General features: G+C 43.1%; 1 protein-coding gene across 11 annotated transcripts in view; it reads left to right on the top strand.

Moving 5' to 3' along the window:
* Positions 1 to 19,542, top strand: part of arvcfb (ARVCF delta catenin family member b) — a 193,817-nt gene that overhangs the window by 135,657 nt on the left and 38,618 nt on the right. For all 11 annotated transcript variants that reach the window (XM_029440260.1, XM_029440250.1, XM_029440252.1 and 8 more), the window contains 4 exons: positions 2,337 to 2,842; positions 11,454 to 11,637; positions 18,849 to 18,966; positions 19,100 to 19,271. In XM_029440260.1, the coding sequence (XP_029296120.1) occupies positions 2,337 to 2,842; positions 11,454 to 11,637; positions 18,849 to 18,966; positions 19,100 to 19,271 (980 nt within the window). The remainder of the gene's footprint in view (positions 1 to 2,336; positions 2,843 to 11,453; positions 11,638 to 18,848; positions 18,967 to 19,099; positions 19,272 to 19,542) is intronic.

Raw genomic sequence — 19,542 nt, 5'->3', positions numbered from 1 at the left:
ACAATCTGCACAACTGTACATCTCATCTGTGTGTAGAAGTGTGTGCTCCAGAGAAAGTGCGAGAAACATAATGTAGCAGATAATGAGAGAGAGGGTACTGTGACTGAAGGAGATGGTGGTTATGTTTGCAGCTCTATGCGATGGCGATTATGCTGTGTACGGCCCTTTCTTTAGGAGGGTTATTCCTGCCTGTTTGCCTTGTCATGTCCAATATCCCACAGCAATCGAAAGCTGGTTGATGCCCTCCGAGTGTGGGAGTGTGTGTCTCTCTACCATGTACGCAAGGAAGCATTTAGCAACTATTAACTCAAGTGCAAATCTCCCTCTTTTTCCATGCCGCTCAGTGTTGTTGCCAAACCTCAGAGCTGAAGTCGTCCCCCAAAATGATGTGCTGTCATCAGGCTTGATTGGCACCTCCTTCCTTACTGTGGTTTCATGCTGCCTATAGAGCTTTGTGGTTCTCCAAAATGTTCCCCAAAGCTGGAAAAAAACTACTATGGAAAATAGATAGTGATTACACAGTAGATCCATTCTAGTTCTAGGTTAAATGTTTCTCTTTCTTGTGTGGAAGAACACCTGTTTGAAAGACATTAGACCTCCAGAGGCACAGCTGGTCTTGACATGTGCCTGTGACACCCAAAGCTTGTTCGGCAAGTTTGCCATTCAGCTCCGTGGTTCTTTGAACTTGGTTAACATGCAGCATTTTAGAAACACTCCACACCTCACTTCATCTCTATTAATCCTCTTTTCATCCATCTAAATAGGGGATTTAGTATCCCGTTACATTTCTCGGGCAGGAGTTTTTCTCCCAGTTTATTTCGTATTGATTTCCCTGGTGGTAAAATGCACGTCGTACCATAAAAGCCGATATGTTACTGCCTGGTGTGTGTAAAAGAATCTACAGAGGAATACACCAGAGCCAAGGCGAGATGGCATTCAGATCCCCCCCCCCCTTTCCCCAGCATGCCTGGGAAGAACTGTAAAAACACATAATTAACATAAACTCATTAAAAATTAGAGCTCGGTCTGGAATTCCCTGCCAACCACCAGCTTTGGCCACCATTTTGTTGCACCACCACCCACCATACATCAAAGATGGTGAGAGGAGACCAGCTGGATTATGTAACGAGGATAAACAAGTCTCAAGCTGTGGGTTGGGTGGGGGGGATGATAAAGGCTGTGCATAAGTACACAACCCTAATTAAATTCCCCATGTCAAAACTTTCCCCACCAAACATTCCACCATCCATATTAGACTCAGTGGTACGTGTTCAAAAAATGTTTCCAAATATTCTTTGCAACTTTTCTGCCAGCGTAAAATGTGACTCCCCTGACTCCATCCTCGGAGGTCTTTAATCTTTGCTATAATTAAAGAGCTGGAAGTAAAATAAGTAGCCTGTGCTGTTAGCAAGTAGCAATAAGTTATCTGTCATTGGAATTGAGCACCTAATATTTTCACCCATGTTACCGTTGAGGATTGATGCCAAACCCTAGAGAAGCGAGTGTCGATCATTTATTGAAGGGCACCCCCAACGAACCCTCACAAAGCAACTCCTCTCTTCACCCCTCAGAGGATAACACTTAGTTCAGTCTCCAAATGTCAGTAGAGCTCAATCCAGTCTAAGTCCCCAGCTCTGACAGTAGTGACGCTAATGAGGCTAATGCTAGCATGGAAGTCCCAGAGAGATGGTCATTAGCATTTTGTGTTCGTCGCTGTGAGCCCTGGGAGCCCTGGGGGCATCACAGAGGCTCATAGTCTTCCCTGGGGGGACAGCACAGCTCTTTTCTGTGTTCCCAGGGGGAGAATACATCAAATCCCTTCTCTACTCTTTATGGTAGCTTCCTAACTTCCGAAAGAACTTCATAGGACTTTCCTTCAAAGCTTTTTCTTTGGTGTTGCCTTTGTCTCCGCTTCTTTGTGAATTGGCTTCTTTGTGCAATCTGTTCCTATCTCTCCATCACTCTCTCTCAGACTTTATTTTGTTGATGTCTGACCTGTTTGCTGCAGCCACCTGATGGGGAGGAATAATAAGTGGAATGTTGCTTACCGTATCCGACTGACCTGTTAATGACTGATACACACCACAGATCACACCCTTCACTTTTTGTCCTGCACTCCTTATCGTTTCCCCTCCATCGCCCACATCTTCTCACCTCTCACTCACCCTGTCCCCTGCTTTCCCTCATTAGTCAGTGGCTCTCACCTCAGTTGGCTTCTCTCAAAGTCTTTCCCCCGGCTGCCTAATTCTTCTCTCAGACAAATCTGTCTGAGTCACCCTCCATTTACCTTGTCCATCTCCCTTGTCCTCATCGTCCTCTCTTCTTTCATCTTCCAGAGGGTACCCAGACGAAGCCATCGAGGCAGAGCTGATCGATGAGCGCCACCCCTATATCCATGGCATGTATTCAGCGCCGCTGGCCCAGCCAGAGAGGGGGAGCATGGCCAGCCTGGACCGCATGGGCGGCCGGCGTTCACCATCCATTGACAGCATCCGCAAGGACCCGCGCTGGCGGGACCCAGACCTCACAGAGGTCATCGCCATGCTGGGCCACCCCATTGACCCGGTCAAGTCCAACGCCGCTGCCTACCTGCAGCACCTGTGCTATGAAAACGACAAGATTAAGAAGGATGTGCGTCAGCTGAAAGGGATTCCTGTTCTGGTGAGCCTTCTGGACCACCCCAAATCTGAAGTCCATCGCAAGGCTTGTGGTGCCCTGCGCAACATCTCCTACGGCAAGGACAATGACAACAAGGTGGCCATCAAGATATGTGATGGCATCCCGGCCCTCGTCCGCCTGCTGAGGAAGACCAACGACATGGAAGTTCGAGAACTCATCACCGGTAAGAATAAGCATCTCTATATTAACTTGAAACACTTGAAATAATGACATGAGGTTAAACAGAAATGACACAAGAAACAAGTTATCCTCAGTAAATTGTTAATTCTCGTCATCAGGCAACATAACCACCTTTTTTTAATTCATGTGTGGTCGATCTGGTAACATCAAGTTAAAATAGTCCAAGCAGATGATCGTCGTATGACTACTTGTCAAAGCACTTTACTCCCGGTCCCGGTTTAATGTCTTTACACATATGTGTCATGTCATTTTATTATGTATGTCTGTCATTTTGCCTACATTTTGTCAATGTCTGGAAAATATGCTACAAATATCAACAAGTTCCTTTGCAAAGCTTGCCACAGAGCATTTCATGAAGCCTCACATACATTTCTCCTTCAAACCACTAAAGATCTGTCATGGGGGGTGAAATGATTTGGAATAAGTGCATTCCTCCAGTAAGACATCATTTGCAGTTGCCTTAGGTAAAGGATTCTTATATTAATATGCAAAAACCACCTGCATAGCACTGTTGGCTGTCTTCTCCACTAACTGTAGGATTTCTCTTTCTGTCTGCCTAATTAGTCTCAACTCTCTTTCACGTACAGTAAGTATGAAAGTGCTGCTTTGAAGCCTTTTAAGCTGACATGATAGCACCTTAGTATGCCAGTCCTACCCGATCACTGGCTGCATACATCCCATCACTTATATATTCCATCCAGGAATATACTGCATAGTAATGCAGGGCTGAATCATACTATAATAAGAAGTTTTATTTGTATGTTTTCCACACATTTGCAGCGGTGTTCACAGTGCGCTATTTCTCATCTTACATTATTTGATAAGTTTTCGCCCAAGGCATCCCATATGGAGAGATACAGTACTTGCTGAATTAGCAGTGAATTGCGTAACTCCCCATATACTAGTACGGGGAAATATTGCATTCAAAGATGTAATTAGTCATTCTTTTAATTCTAGACACATTTTGAGCAAATTGTCTTGGAGATTTCTCTTCTTAACACTTGTTAAAAGAGTAGCAAACGTTAATGAGATAATTAGTCCTTTTTCTCTCAATGAAATGTCCCAGGGATCACAGTTGTTCATAATTTAGAGCAGAAATTGTGATTTTCGATTACTCTAGTATTATTACATTACTGTAAGCAGAAAGAGACAGATAGAAAGTGGAATGATTCTCCATAGAGAAGCAGAAGGCATATGAACATTGATTTTTAAAGGAAAAAGCTTATAGCTGCATTGTGTAATGGAATATGTTTTAATTCCTTTAAGAGGAGATATTGATTCAAATGGTTTCTTCCCCTTGACTTGGCAAATGTCAACTGGGGAACAGTTGTGTGTGTGTGTGTGTGTGTGTGTGTGTGTGTCTGTGTGTGTGTCTTTTCGAGTGCTCAGCTAATCCCCAACATGATTGGTTTGACCCGACACACTTTGGCTGGTATGCTCTTTTTGCCATCGGAGAAGGGGCTTTTGTCTTCAGCGCACACGTGTTGAAAAATGAGAACCACTGTAAAGTGAGATGTTTGACCTTCTTGAAGTGACCGTCAAATGTAAAATACAGTATATGAACCTACCCCAAGACATTAAAGGAGTTACTTTTTCAGTTATTTTTAACAGTTTAGGGAAGGCTGCTGTTAATGGTTCCTAGCTGGACATCATGATGTGAAGATCTGCGAAGCCCCGAAGAGACAACCTCAATATTGACAGCTTCAATCCAGAAGTATTGATAGAGAGACCAGTCTTTTAAAACCCATGCTAGTTTAACTGTAGTGTGCATGCATGTGTGTGTGTGTGTGTGTGTGTGTGTAGCTTTCCTTTGCTGTGACAGAGATGTCGCGGTGAGCGATGACTGTGCCGCAGCAGAAATGATTGCCTTTACAGCACCGTGTTGCTCTCCATCGTAGCTAAAAATAACCCTGCACCACAAGACAAGGAGGACAGAATGGAGGGAGGCTTTTTTATTTTTTCTCTTCTTTCCCTCCCTCCCTCATTACCCACCCTCTCGCGCTCAATCTAATTTTCATTATCTACACTCTCGCTGATTTTCTCCCTCCAGTCTCTCGCTCTGCCTCCAGCTTTAGGTTTCCATTGCCGGTGCTCTGGCCCCAGTGCAGACAGGCCCGTCACAATGCAAGCTCAGCTTACAGCCTCAGCCCATGTGGCTAGAATTGGCCGTGTTTTTCTACAATTAAATGTCTTTCTTTAAATATAGGGCCTCTTTTCTTAGTCCATGTGTTTTAAGAGTTTGGAGTTTGTGCTGTCCCGTTAAAACCACAGAGAGCTCTGTTTTCAGCAGGGGGAAGCGGGTGACGTGGAAGAAACCAAGTGGTTTTATTTTCCAACACACAAGGCAGACAGACCAGTGCTTCGTATTTTTACAGCTTTGTACCGTTCAGAGGTATTCTATTTTCCCTCCTGCTAGGCTCTGGGCTGTTTGTGCCCTCAAGCAATTTCCTCTCTGGAAATGTAGATTATTAAGCGGATTTGTCTCCTTTTTCTTTTCCTGCAGGAGACGTCTGAATCTTGTGGTCTGACACTTAGGAAGGTGCTTGCTGCTCGCCTTTGTTGTTCGGATGAAAAATGCACATAGAGCAAGTTTAAGCTATAAGAGAGGTGAAGTCTAGACATACGTGTGCTTAGATGTGCCACGATGTAGTGGCTTTAACACAATATACACATCACGGTTTAGTGGATGTTTTGGTCTACAGCACCTAAATGTTTTTCTAAGTGCATTTCAGTTTTAACACATGTAGGACACACACATACACATACAGGTGTTAAAGTGAGGTCATTTCCAAGAAGGGCAACATAACTGATGTCCCCACCATGATCCACGAGACAACCATCACTGGCATATGTGTGTGTGTGTGTGTGTGTGTGTGTGTGTGTGTGTGTGTGTGTATACGTGTGCACTTTCGCCTATAGCCCTGCCTCCCTCATTTCATTAACTGCTTCCTCAGGATCGACCTCAGCGCCTGATGGTCCCTCCCAAATACATGCACACACACATAAATCGTCCATTTTTTTTTTTAGTGAACGTTTGCTAGAGCAGACAACCGAGTGAGTCCACTTACTGAGGCCTCCTTCTCGTTCTCCTTCTTTAGCACTGAGAGTGTGATGGATGGCGTAAGGAGTGAGGAGGAGAAGGATGGGAGGGAGGAGGAGGAGGAAAGGTAATGGGCAGAACTAAATTAATAGCCCTGCTAGAAGAGCAACATGCCTGCCAGTGGTGCCTGGAACATTTAATTAGCCTCATTTACATTTAATTTAGCCCCTTCCCCAGTTCAGGTCCCGGTCCCTCCAGCCCTCTCATCCAGGTATCAGACAGATGAAGATCCTCCATCAGCCGTTCCTCTTCAAGGAAATTGAAGAATTCACTTTCTCAAAAGTCTTTGTGGAAGTTTTGTTTCGTTCTGTTTTCACACACTCTGCTTTTTTTGCCTTCTCGGCCAACTCCACCAGACCGTTCACGCCTTTAGAGGTTTTCTCAGCAGATAAACAACATTAATAAACCAGTAAGGAATAACATCTTGAAAGCAGTTTGACTTATGGAAGGCTGTGGTAAAGAGAATCCCGACTTTATTAGATGTCTGGGGAGAAAAGTGACAACATTTCCTTCACTCGACGGGAACTTCCTGGATGCATAAAGATCTGAACACCAAAGCTACCATGAAGACGGACACAGAATCCACACATCAGAGCTAAACACGTTTTTATCCTGCTAGAAATATCAATACAATCGTGTCGCGTTATTATGTTTGTGATACTGTATCTTAAAAACACAGTTGATATTTAAATATTATTTGACATGCGTGTTGGATGTTACAGGGATTGTGATGAATGCATAACAAAGTTTTTAACTCTAACTGGAACTAAATGATAGTTTGCTCTTTATACTTTGACAGCACTTTATGACTTAATGATGCTGTAGATTACACTTCTCCTTACTGAAAAAAGTAATCACATTACTGTAACTAAATAACACGAACCGATCATCAGACAGCAAGCCTTGGAAAGACAAAGAAAAAACAACAACAACAACACAGGGGAAAGAAGAAATAATTAGGCGTCATGAGTTAAATGTTCTGAGGATACCGAGCTCTGAATAAAGGAACGTTCCTTCAGTGTCTTACAGGATTTAGTTTTATCTCCGCAGACTTGTGGATCCAGACATCCTTTCTTTAACCTCAGCTCAGGTTAGAGATGTGCTTCATCTGCACAATGTTACAGAAATACTCCTAAAATAAACGTGTCTCTCTCCATCCCCAGCAGCTCTGCATTCCTTTCACTGAGGATCACTGTCGTGTCTTTCATTTAAACTGTCATCTGTTTTGTAATTCCACAGTTTCATTGTTAACAGGAATTACATTTGTGACATTCCTATCTGTAAGTAAAGTAAAATCAGATGTTGATGTAAAGTAATAAATCCAAACACAGTCCAGGTAGTAAGATGTACAGTTCAGGTGTACATTGAGAGACATCATTGAGCCCCCTGAGACATCAGGACATCCAGAGTCAGTGGCCTGAAACCGTGGCAGGACTCGGGGTGGAGATCGTCACTTTCACAGCACTCTGTCATCTTATATATCGTAGTGTCTGTGGGCTGTGTGCCCGTCGTACTTGATGGATCACAGCCGCCGCAAAGACATGCCTTCCCCTCCCCTCTGGCACATTTGATCAGTGTCGAGCTGACTGAGTCCACCGGTCTGAGCAGTGTTTCAGCAGGGACACTGGAGGTGATGGAGAGCAGCCGGGGGGGTTGGATTGTACCTTTTTTTGCATCCAGGCTCAGGACTCTCTCGGTGCATGTGATGCTTTTATGCACAACACAAGTCAAAGATAGAAGCTGCCATATTTTAGGTTTTATATACAGAGTTACATCTGCAGCCTGCAGAGTGCGTTTTATGATGATGGAGAAACAACGCTCAACATGCACAGCGTGAATTACAGCTTCTGCCTTGTTGGTGACGCCTGCATGCTGCGTTGGTTATTCTGTACACACGACACGTGTCTCTCCGCCCTGCGAGAGGGATTAGGAGTTTCGTCACTATACGATTTTAAATCGATTCTTTGGACAAGCGTACGATTATTGCTGATATCACAAAGTCTGCACTGATAAGATTTTGATTTGATTCAACTCCAGGGCCTGCAGTCGATATGAGACGGTTTCATGCAGCCATTTAACACAATCACTTACATTTATATCAAAAAGCTATTAAAATATGATTCCACAGTTTTATTTCTGGGTTCTTCAAGACATTTAAATGAAAAACTATCTTCTCTTTTTAATAAAGAATAGATAGTTGTCTCTATAAAGTGAAAGTAAAATGCTTTTCCATCAGCCTGGAACGTTAAGCTTTATAACACAGACATGAATAATACGGTTTTATTTGTCTGTAGATTGTTTCTTCTTTGTCCTCAGCAGAACATGTGTGGCACATTGCAGATCTCATAAATGAGTTCCCGTGTGATGCATGGCTCAGAAACTAGAGCCACACGTTCCTTCGCCGCTCGTCTTCCTTGAACTCACTTTGCTGCTCGTGTGGTGAATGTTGTTTGTCTTAAGTTAAGCTGATGCTAATGACACGACCGTGGAGGTTATCAAGCTGTGAAGGCATGCATGTTAGCTGGCTGTCATCACACACCACAGGAGCACATTTGTTGTTCATGTGGTTCATGCCTGGATGCTGATACTTCCTCGTAGACCCTCTCATGCACGGGGCTGAAACTAATGACAAAATTGACCCTGTAAAAAAAAGAAAGACGAGAACTTCACCTCCAGGGATGGAGCGGGGGTTTTACTGAAAACAATACTTTGGGAGAGTCCGATAAGAGTTTAGAGAAGCACCACATCTTCTTAACTTTCTCTCTTTTGGAGTTCACTGTGTTGGCTCATGCATTATCAGTTCATAATTATTGAATGTGTAGCATCAGCTGTCTCACTCCTGCACACATGCAGATGTGATTAAATGGCTGCGCTGACACTGTGCGACCGCTGATGCCTGAGTTGCATATGCACCTAAATGTGGAGGTGGAGGCAGGAAGCCTACAGCCTGAAGTACAAAGAAATGTGAATATTGTTGACCAACCACTGACTCAACATCAACATCTGTGCACATCTGCAACAAAGGCAGAAGACAAACATGTGAAATTCTGCTGTAATTTCTTCAATCAGAGTTTCTGTTATGCTAATAGAAGAACATCCATATGTTTAAATAACATCTCAGCTTGTCTTCGCCCAAGTTTAACGTACCATGAAAGTGCTTAGGAAACAAAATCAATTTTTAATTTGTAGACGTATGAAACTTACAGTGAACGCATGAAGCACACAATTATACCAGCCTTCATTCACAAATGTAATTACATAAACATGGGTTGTTTAAGTCTTCATGTTGCCCATGAAAATAGTCTCTCAGGCAATGTTACGTCTCAGGGCATGTTGTGTTCCCAACGAGCTCTGCGAAGAGTGGAAAGTTTGAGGTGTGCGACGTTATTGGTGGTCATGCCAGGCCGGGTCGATCGGGATCTCTAAGGAGTAACAAAAGACTGTATATAAGAAGTGGACGTAGTCACTTTGACGTCACCTATTGCTTTGTGGACTGCTGGTTTTGAAGCCTCAAGATGAGCATTTTGTCTGTCGCCATCTTGTTTTTTTTTTTGCAACCAGCAGTGACACGAGAGGACGGAGCAAAGGTCAACCGGACGCTGATCAAGACACTTTTAAGCTGTGACAGAGTTAAAGTTATGAGACGGAAACACTACCCACAACACTGGATGATAGTGACCTGTCAATCACAAGGCAGCTCCGCTCTGAAGCATGCGCCGCTTCATCGTCTGTTTTACTGTAAATGGGACCATAAATAACAGAATAGACATCGTGCTGTATCGAAGAAGACTTGAAACAAGCAATTCAGACCATAAACTCGTCAGGGGAATGAAAAACAGAGGTAATTATCCAAACGAGAGGTAGGGTTATTTTCTCATAGACTTCTTAACAATCTGACTTCTTTGTGCAACCAGTGGATTCAGAGAAGATTCTGCATTGGCTTCACTTCACTTCCAGTCCCATGAACATGATCTGTTAAGCACACCAGATGATAAAGATGGCTTGAGGCTATAGTGTGTGTTCAATATCCGGCATCACACTTAGGACTTGTGTGTGAAAGTGGAGCCACACCTCAGCGTACTCATCTCATAGCTTCGCAGTGAGATACTTGTAGCCTGGCAGACTCTGACATACAGGAAGCCCGTCTAGTCACCAACTGTAACCACACAGAAAATGGAGGTTATATAACACTACTACTCTGAAGATGGAGAGGGGTTTAAGTGCCAAAGGTCATGAGTTGCCTCCAAACTTAAAATATCACAAGAACACAGCGTGCGGATTAGTCTAATGAGGGTTTTTTTCTTTTTCGACGTCTCTGGCGAAGGAAACCATTTTTCTCCAGGCACAACCGCACCAGAAGGACTGGATTTATTTTTAGCCCGGGCCTGTCCGCCGAGACCTTTTTTTTTTCTTTCCAGTGTGCAGAGAGCATGATTTAACAGAGGAAATATTGACCATCTGGAAAATGTACAAAAAGTGTTTTAAAGAACAGGGCGAGGAAGTGTGACAGTGTGTTGCATTTATATATGCAAAGTACACGTGTATTTGAGCTCTTCTGCGTGTGTGTGTGTGTGTGTGTGTGTGTGAGTGTGTGTGTGTGTGTGTGTGTGTGTGTGTGTGTGAGTGTGTGTTTAATCAATAAAAGCTCCAGCTCCCGGCTGTTGTTCCTTTGGACCGGGGGGTTTTCTGACTCGGAGGTGTGGGAGTGACACACAGACTTTATACACATGTCTTTAGACTTTCCAAGCATTAACGTGTATAAATAAAGTTAATAAAGACTGAAACCTGTCAAACATGGACTTCAATATTTTATTTCCTTTTTCTTGTTACATTTCTGTCCTCAAACCAGAGTCTACCTCGCTCCATGTGTCTGAGTGGAAGCCCATCTGATGCTTTAACAAAGTGTTTTATTGCTGCCAAACATGTCCTCCTCTCTGCTTTGTCTCTTTTGAGAAACCCCAGGATGCACATACCCAGCTCAATTTAGTTTACCTCCTTTTCACAGAAGTGTAAAATCGTCCGCCTGTTACAGAGATGTTCAGGCGAATAGAAACAGCTCTTTGTCCCGCTTGGATAGTTTGGAAGAGGTGATGGAGACACACCGTCTGTGTGCTGTTGAGAAATAACATAAAGCATGTTCTCACTATTTCTATAGCGATATTAAATCACATATGTCTTCTATGAACTATTGATTACAACATATTGATAGTCAGCGAAGCCCTCATGTTTTCTTCAGTTGATGTGACGGACTAATGAACAACCAATTCTCTCTTATTTTTCATTTTATTTCTCCATCAGTCCTCGTGTGGTTTTGATTGCAGTCTCAGAGTCTGCACTACTGTATGTCTGGCTGCTCTACAGCTGTTCCCCCTGTTCTCATTCCTCTTGTATCCTCCCTCTTTTCAAATCACCTATTTCTTTCCCGTTATCACAATCATCTCAATATGTCTTTTCATGTCTCTGTTATTAATCCTGCCTCCTCTGCTTCCTCCAGGAACCTTGTGGAATCTGTCGTCCTATGAACCCCTGAAGATGGTGATCATCAACCACGGCCTGCAGACCCTGACCAACGAGGTCATCATCCCCCACTCGGGCTGGGAGCACGAGCCCAACGAGGACTCAAAGCCGCGCGACGCCGAGTGGACCACCGTCTTCAAGAACACGTCCGGCTGCCTCAGGTAGGGTTCACACAAATGTGAATCCAGCTGATATGGATTCAGTAATTAGTTTCTGAATTGAGCCGTGGATGGAGAGGAATACATCACATTTATACATTTATACATTTATACGTACAGTTTGATTACACTTTTGTTCATCTTGTCTTCTATTGGTCCAGCACCTCCAGCAGTGTTTGGATGTGAGCGACTATGTGTTGATGGACTGTAACGTTAAACCCCGACCACAGAATCAGAGCTGAAACGATTCGTCATTTAAGCACTACTTTGAGAATCTGTTTCTGTTTGATAATCATTTCAGTCATTTTTCAAGCACACATGTGCATTTTATACAAGACGTTCAACAAATTCTTCCAAATATTGGAGATGAGAATTGAGCAAATCCAGCAAGCTGCCTTTCAGAGCTCAGACAGATTGAAAGCTTAAGGAAAGAAAGCGAAGGACACAGATAGACAATATCCAACACTGTGGATATAGATGGCAGATTTATTCAAATTAGTCAGTTTGAGTTTACAGCATGTGTTGTGGGAACTTTTTAGAGCTCATCCTGGATTTTATAGAGGAGACCCTTAACATGCCAACGGCCTTGAAAGTTTGTTTTACTGAGTTAGCAGTTGTAGCTGGGGACAGGTGTGATGTAGATGAGACATGTGTGCTGTTGTTGTTCCTGGGCCAAGGTCAGGTGAAGTTCTTTGGGCACTAAAATAATTTATGATATGGCAGATGCTGCCGTCCGGAGCTGTTCTGTATGTATGTGAAGTATTTTGGATGACTTTAGGAGGTACAAGGTAGAAGGCAATAGATTGTAAACGTTGCTCTAGTCTCTTGTCAGTCTGACGTGTGCTGGGCAGCTCTGTGACTGCACTCTGAGGCTAATGAGCAGCGTTAGCTACAAACTAAACAAGCTGCAATTACAGAATCACACAAATGAAGTTAGACTCAAGATTATTACGGCTGAGAAAAATCCAACAGTGCAAATCGTTGCCTCATGACAACAAGTCGGTATGTGTGTGTGTTTCTTTGCAAAGCAACATACAAACATTGGTATTAATTGGGTCGACTGATACCGATATCTAGAGAGCACGGCGGCCAGGTTATATGTTTCTTATTGGTTTATATTTCTACATAAAGCACTTTGTAAACATTATTATTATATATGTATATATATATGATATTATATTGTTCAGATACAGACATAGAAAGCAGGTTGCTGGTAGGATGTGACTATCAACAGATCATTTTGACGCGAGGAGGAGAGCTAACTTCATTTCACAGCAGCCTCAGTGAGAAGGCTGCCTGCAGACATCTTCTGTAACCCTCCTTGTGAGCGCAGACGTGGTTTATCGGTCCATCTTTAATGAAAAACATTAACTTTTTAATGAGGCTGTCATTAACCCTGATATATGAGCTGCTACAGTCATCCCCATCACTGAGGCGGACTAAGTCACACGGCTCTGTTTTCAGTCACTGCAACCAAAACCTTGTTTGCTCTTCGGTCAGTCATCCAACATGGTCTTAACTCTATTTCCACGGTGACACACCTCGCTGTTAGAGTGTGACTCACACACACGTTCTGTTCCTGGTCTGCTTCGTCTGTTTTAAGAGTTGAACGTCTGTTTTAGTCCTGGGGGGCTCCAGTCTGCGATGATAGCTGGGATGTGCTCTTACCTAAACCCTTTAGAAGACATTCAAATCATATGTATTTATATAGCCCAATATCCCACATTTAAATATTAAACTACTTGATTGGTTGCATCTGGTTTAATTGATAGATATAATTGGGTATCATCTGCATAACAATTGTTTCGGCCTCGCTGCTCTTTGCCGTCACTTTGCTCTCAGCGGATGAAACGAAGCTGCAGGATGATTGTTTATCAGCCGGACGCTGCTGCCTCACTAGAAGGTGCTGAATCCGTTTGACCTCTGACCTGCGGTCTAACAATGTCCACAGTAATACACAAGACATATATACAATGTGTCAATAATGGTTATAGCTACGCCTGTGTTTCAGATTGTTTTCTAAAGGTCAGCTGTCCAAACTGAAACACCAAACAACACAGAAATGTCTTTTTCTTATTTAGTTTGTGGCAAAAACAGGAATTAATTTCCTCCTTTGGAGTACCCCAAACATTAATATACTTATAATTTAAAGCCTACGAACTATGCACAGACCCTCACGTCACTATATTATATCCCCGTCTTGTGTTTTATTAACAACATCGATATTTTAAAAGGTTGTTTTATAGACGTAGCAGACATAACGACCTTGTTTTCTCAAAGTTATTGTGCACTTTCTTAATCTGCATTCCACCGTTTACTAGGTGATACACAATGTATTGTATATCACTGTATGAACACACTGAGTAGTGACCGTCAGACTACACCAAGAACGTTAAATACAAATTTAGCTCACATTTAAAACATGTCCAATCCTCCCAATGGCTCTGTGCTCACCTGTGTTTTGATTCGATGAAGTTAAATAAAATGTTCTTATTGACATATCTTTCTATTTCTGTTCAGCGGACATAGAAAATAATCGTTTTGTTAAATTCATTTTCGTGTAAGAAAAACAACCGTTCCCTTGTTCCAGCTTCTAAATCCTGAGGATCATCTGCTTCTTGTTGTCATTTTTCGTCATTCAGATTTTTCAAATGTATTCATGATAGAGAGTTGCAGCTCTCCAGAACATCAAAGTAATTTAAAAGCATCTCAAAAGGATGCACTCTGCATCAGCTTAATACTTCATATTCAAATGTAAATTTAAGTGTCAGGCAACAATCAAGTCAAACATCCCGTCTGTGGTAAGTGCTGTCCTCAGCTGAGGAGGACAACTTGAGTGCAACAATCTCAAATTCCTGTTATTAACTTCAAAGTAGTTTTCCCTCCCCACGTCTCTCCTCTCTTCTACCTGAGATGCTCAATCTGTCATTTTGGCTTCAAATCAGAATGACAGACGGTAGTAAACTGTGAGCGACGGAGCGCTGGCTCATCCAGGGCCGGCCGAGCCCGTCTAGACTGTAATCCAGGGCAGAGCGTCTCCTGGAGAAGACGCTGCGCTGTGCTGGTTGACATCCAGAACAATATAACATCCAAATCCAGCTCAGACAGAAAGTACCAGAGTGTATTTCACACATTATTGCATTAGATGCTTTCCAGCTAGTTTTCTCCGGCTGTGGAAATGTGGAAACTTGCTTATAATTTTAGAAGATTTTCTGCTGAGTTGAAGCGCGGCATTAACGAACCAAGAGGGAATAAATGAAAGCGCTCTGATGTAGCTGAGGAGAGTCATAGAGGAGTCAAGGAATCTCACCACAGTGGGAACTCTGCTCTCACTGGTTTCCATTGTCCTTCTCATGATTTCTTTCCTTGCCTGTCATGCTTCTGTGTGTGTGTGTGTGTGTGTGTGTGTGTGTGTGTGTGTGTGTGTGCACCGTGTGTCTTTTTGACACTTTATCCAAACCTCATTACTCCATGATGCCACATGTCTCGCTGCTGTCACACGTCACTATGTCTCTCCTCTCTCACTCCCTCGACCCCCTCGATGCAGCCGCTGCTGACGAGGATGCGTCTCCATGGTAACTGGGACCAAGCCCTCAGTTGCCTTGATGCAGGGTTTGTGCGCCGCGAAGAAGTGCTGATGCCAGGGAGAATCTGTTTACTCACGCCAACAGAGACACAGCTTACACCTCAATAAAGCCGCGGATAGTTTTATTATAATAGCCTCCTCTGTCGATAGCAGCCAGCTTATTTACAGTGTTTACGCCGTGGGCTCAGGGAAGGGAAACAGGGTGTGTGTGTGTGTGTGTGTGTGTTATGTATAGTAGTATGGTAGATCGCTAGAGTTCAGTGTGCGCTTTAAACAAAAGGCGAGGATGATTCAGGGACATTTAATGACATAAATAATTGAATGTGACAAGAAGTAAAGACAAAGCTTTTCCTTCTCCATTGATTTACCTCAAACTAAAATGAATCATTGCTTGTGTTGTGCTTATTGGTTGTGTTTCCTAAAACAAAAAGCCAATTAGAGCTTTAGAGATATAATTAGCGTAGGGGACAGACAAATTGCAACAATAATGGCGACAAGCATTGGATGAGATAGAAGCTTCTTTGATCAACACCTGCGCCAGCAACTACACAGCTTCTGTGTCCGCTGAAAACAACGTTGATTTGACGTAATTGCTGATGTTAGAACACAATAACTATCATAATGAATACGATTTCACTTGAGTTGAGATGTGAGTTTCAATCTGCTGATATTAAAGCTGTATTTGGCTTTTTAGTCTATTTTCTTACTCAGCTAATAAAATAAGAATTTGCACCAGGATCAGATAAGACTTAGAATCCATAAGATGAATCAGAAATTAAGTCAGGGTCCATGAAACGTAAAGGATACCCAAACCCACGGTACACATATGGTCCTGCAGCGTTTGCCGTTGACCTTGCAGGGCGTTATCAGAGGTCAGCCATCCGTCTCCATCAGCCCCCATAAGTCCTGCTCCAGTCCATTTGTCCCAGCTGCTCTATTGTCCTCTGACGGCCACATGACACTGAGTGACCTTCACATCGACACTCCATCTGATAACACACACACACACACACACACACACACACACATACATCCATATCAAAGTGACAGATTGTCGTGTCTGTGCAGTCTTTTAGACTTGAATAATGAAACGCTCCTCACAGCCGTCACTGGTCCAGTCATAATGACACTTGAATAGAGCCTAATGTTCCCTATTTTTGAAATTGCACTTAAAATGGTTCACAAGTACAATTTGATGGAACGGGACCTTTTCAACAGCTTTTCTCGTGGTACACCTTTCAAACGAGAAGGCCGAGAGTTCAATACCAGGGCGCCATTGTACCCCTGAGCAAGGTACTTAACCCTGAGCTGCTCTAGGGAGACTGTCCCTGTACTTAGTTCACTGTAAGTCGCTCTGGATAAGAGCGTCTGCTAAATGACTTGTAATGTTTTTAAAAAATGGGGGGCCTGAATTGGCAAATCCGATGAACAACACCATTTTGGACCTGCATGTTTCAAACACATGGGTTTTCTACAAACTGCATCATCCAAACTACTGTTGATCAGTGAATTATGGGATTTAGTAATGATTTGTGGTAAAAGCAAACCACTGTGAAGGGCTGCCATGGATTAACAACGTAGATTCATAGTGATACAGTTTTACAAATGCAAAGACTGCTTCTTTCAAAAAGCGTTCATTAACAGTGATTCGTTGATATCTGGTTGCATTGCAACGTTACTCACATGGAGAGAATGTGCACAGATGGTAAACTCCCAGAAAGATCAATAGTGCTCAGCACTTTGACCCCCACTAAATATTCCAGCAGATAACCTGTCCAGTGACAGCAGCACCGTCCAGCTCTGTCCCCACTGACAGATGCAACGTCCATAAACCTTCCACCAAGACAACTGCTCTCTGAAAGACTCCTGGAAATGAAACAGCTGACAATAAAACTCTTCTGTCCGTCTGCCCCGAAACACACTCCTGTCAAATAAATCCAAGGCGGCTGCTCCTCTGGATCCATTTACAGGGGAGGTGGTGACCGTTATCTGACAGCTGAAGATGGATGGGTTTAGTTTATGAGTCGGTCCAGATGACCGGTGCTGGTCTCCACCGAAGATTAGTTTTAATTAGCACTTACTGCAGGATGGTTCTGTAGGTGTCTCCATTGATAAATACTAGATCAACTCATTCACTGGCCAAGAAGATGACGTGTGAAGTGTAAGGCAGGGGTCGTAAATTATAACGTTATCATGATGTGTTCAAATGTAATCTTTTAAAATGTAGTTTTTGGCGAGAAACTTGAATAAAAAATTATTGAAGGAAATGTTTTCACAGCAATATAAAGAAGGAATTATGACCTGTTTCATTTCATAATACCAGCTCTAAGCATCTTATAATACATAACTTACACTACTAATACCAATATATATTTTTTATCAAAGCAAATATTTAAACAGAAATACTATCATGAATTTCCTAATCATTTTAATTGTTTATGTTTTCTTTGGGACAGTTAGTATGAGGCCTGTGATGAGGGGCCCATTTTGGAAACATTTTCCCCTTGTCCATAATTCCTAACAGCTGTCCTGTGTGTAGGTCAATAGCTGTACATCCATTCAAATTAATCATTTTTAACAGTTTTAACAGTTTTCATGGAAAATGAAATGAAATAGTGCTGGGTGGATGAGATAATAGAAGCTGGGAGAATGGTTTGGTGAAGCGTCTGTGGCTAATGCTCTGAACAGGCATTTATATAATATAATTCAGACAATATAAATGTGCAGTTGTGTCCTTTCTTTGTGAAACGGCATATAGCCGTGTTGGATGTGTATGTTTCACACACAGCACTCCAGCTCTGCTTACCTCAGCAAGGCTGCCACCAGTACTAACTGGGGGTCGGCTAATGGGATTATGTTGGTTGGAAGCCCTCATAAATGAAGTCCCTGGTGAGGAGCAGGGAGCCCCAACTATCCCTTAACCCTCTTTAAGGCCTCGCCTTTCACAGTCAGCCCGACAGCTGCACTTCACTGCACCAGCTCTGCTGCTGTTCTTAAAGGAGCTGTGCTCAGGGCGCTGGCTGATGTAACATGGATGGCATTTCCCATTGTCGCAAAAATGAAATTTATATTCATCATTCTTTTCAGATTATTCCGAAAGCAGTTGGGCTTTAATACGTTGCACTATGGAGGCAGACGGGGAGGAAAGAGGCCACGGGCCACATGTGAACCCAGAAAATCACGCGGTCGGGTTCGACTGGTGCTGGTTTCTTATTTCTTTAACCGTCATTCATCTGTCATCGTCATCCCGTCTGTAAAAGTCTCCCTGTGGGAATCATTAAAGTAGATGACAGTAGATCATAGTGACATTGCATCCTGAGATGAATGAATGAAGAACTAAACAACAACAAAACAACTTTCTTTCTGGCGCTCAGGCTGTTGATGCTCTTCAGATGTTTGTTAGTATATCCTGTTCCTGAGACTTCCTTGAGTTACGTTTCTTCTGATTGTTTTGACAAAATGAATAATACATATCTACCCTCAAAATCTGAATCCTCTGCTGCAGAAATTGCAGAAGGGCCGTATCGTGAATCCTATTTCTGCAGGTTCTGTCAACAGTGTAGATACATCAGGTGGATGCTCTTCTCATGCTCACTGACGGTGTACCTTTCTCTCTTTTTCCCTAAAGAAATGTGAGCTCAGACGGGGCGGAGGCTCGGCGCAGACTGAGGGAATGCGAGGGATTGGTGGACGCCCTGCTGCACGCTCTCCAATCAGCTGTAGGGAAGAAAGACATGGACAACAAGGTAGCGTCTGACTCATTAAAACACATATTCACTGCAAATAGTTGATTCAGCTGTACAGTCTGTGGCCTCTGACATGCGACATCACGCAGATGTACGTGTAGATGACAACGTGTCTGTCTCGCTTGCCTCTTAGTCTGTGGAGAACTGTGTCTGTATTATGAGGAACCTGTCCTACCACGTCCACAAAGAGGTGCCGGGGGCCGAAAGGTTCCTGGACCCCTCAGCGCCACAGGCCCCCGGCTCAGCAGGACCACAGAGGAAGAAAAAGGATGACGCCGGCTGCTTCGGTGGCAAGAAGGCCAAAGGTGAGGAGGGAAAGGGAGACGGAGGAAAATGTAATAACCACTCAGATTTCCGCCTCTTCAGTAGAACACCTGCTATTGCTAAATTATAATATATATAATGTATAATGTTAGAATAAATGATTGGGAATTGTTTTGCATAACAGGTTCCTTATAAGTGCAGCATGTGCTGGAGTTAAAGTCTTGATTATTGTTTCTTTGCCTGCTTTTAATTAGTTTTCATAGAATCTGAAGGATGTGAGAAGTTATTCAAACAATGTGCAGAGATACTTTC

The sequence above is a fragment of the Cottoperca gobio genome, chromosome 9, assembly GCF_900634415.1.
Source record: "Cottoperca gobio chromosome 9, fCotGob3.1, whole genome shotgun sequence".
NCBI lineage: Eukaryota > Metazoa > Chordata > Actinopteri > Perciformes > Bovichtidae > Cottoperca > Cottoperca gobio.
Note: the sequence above shows the minus strand (reverse complement) of the source record. Positions and strands in the feature narration are given on the sequence as shown.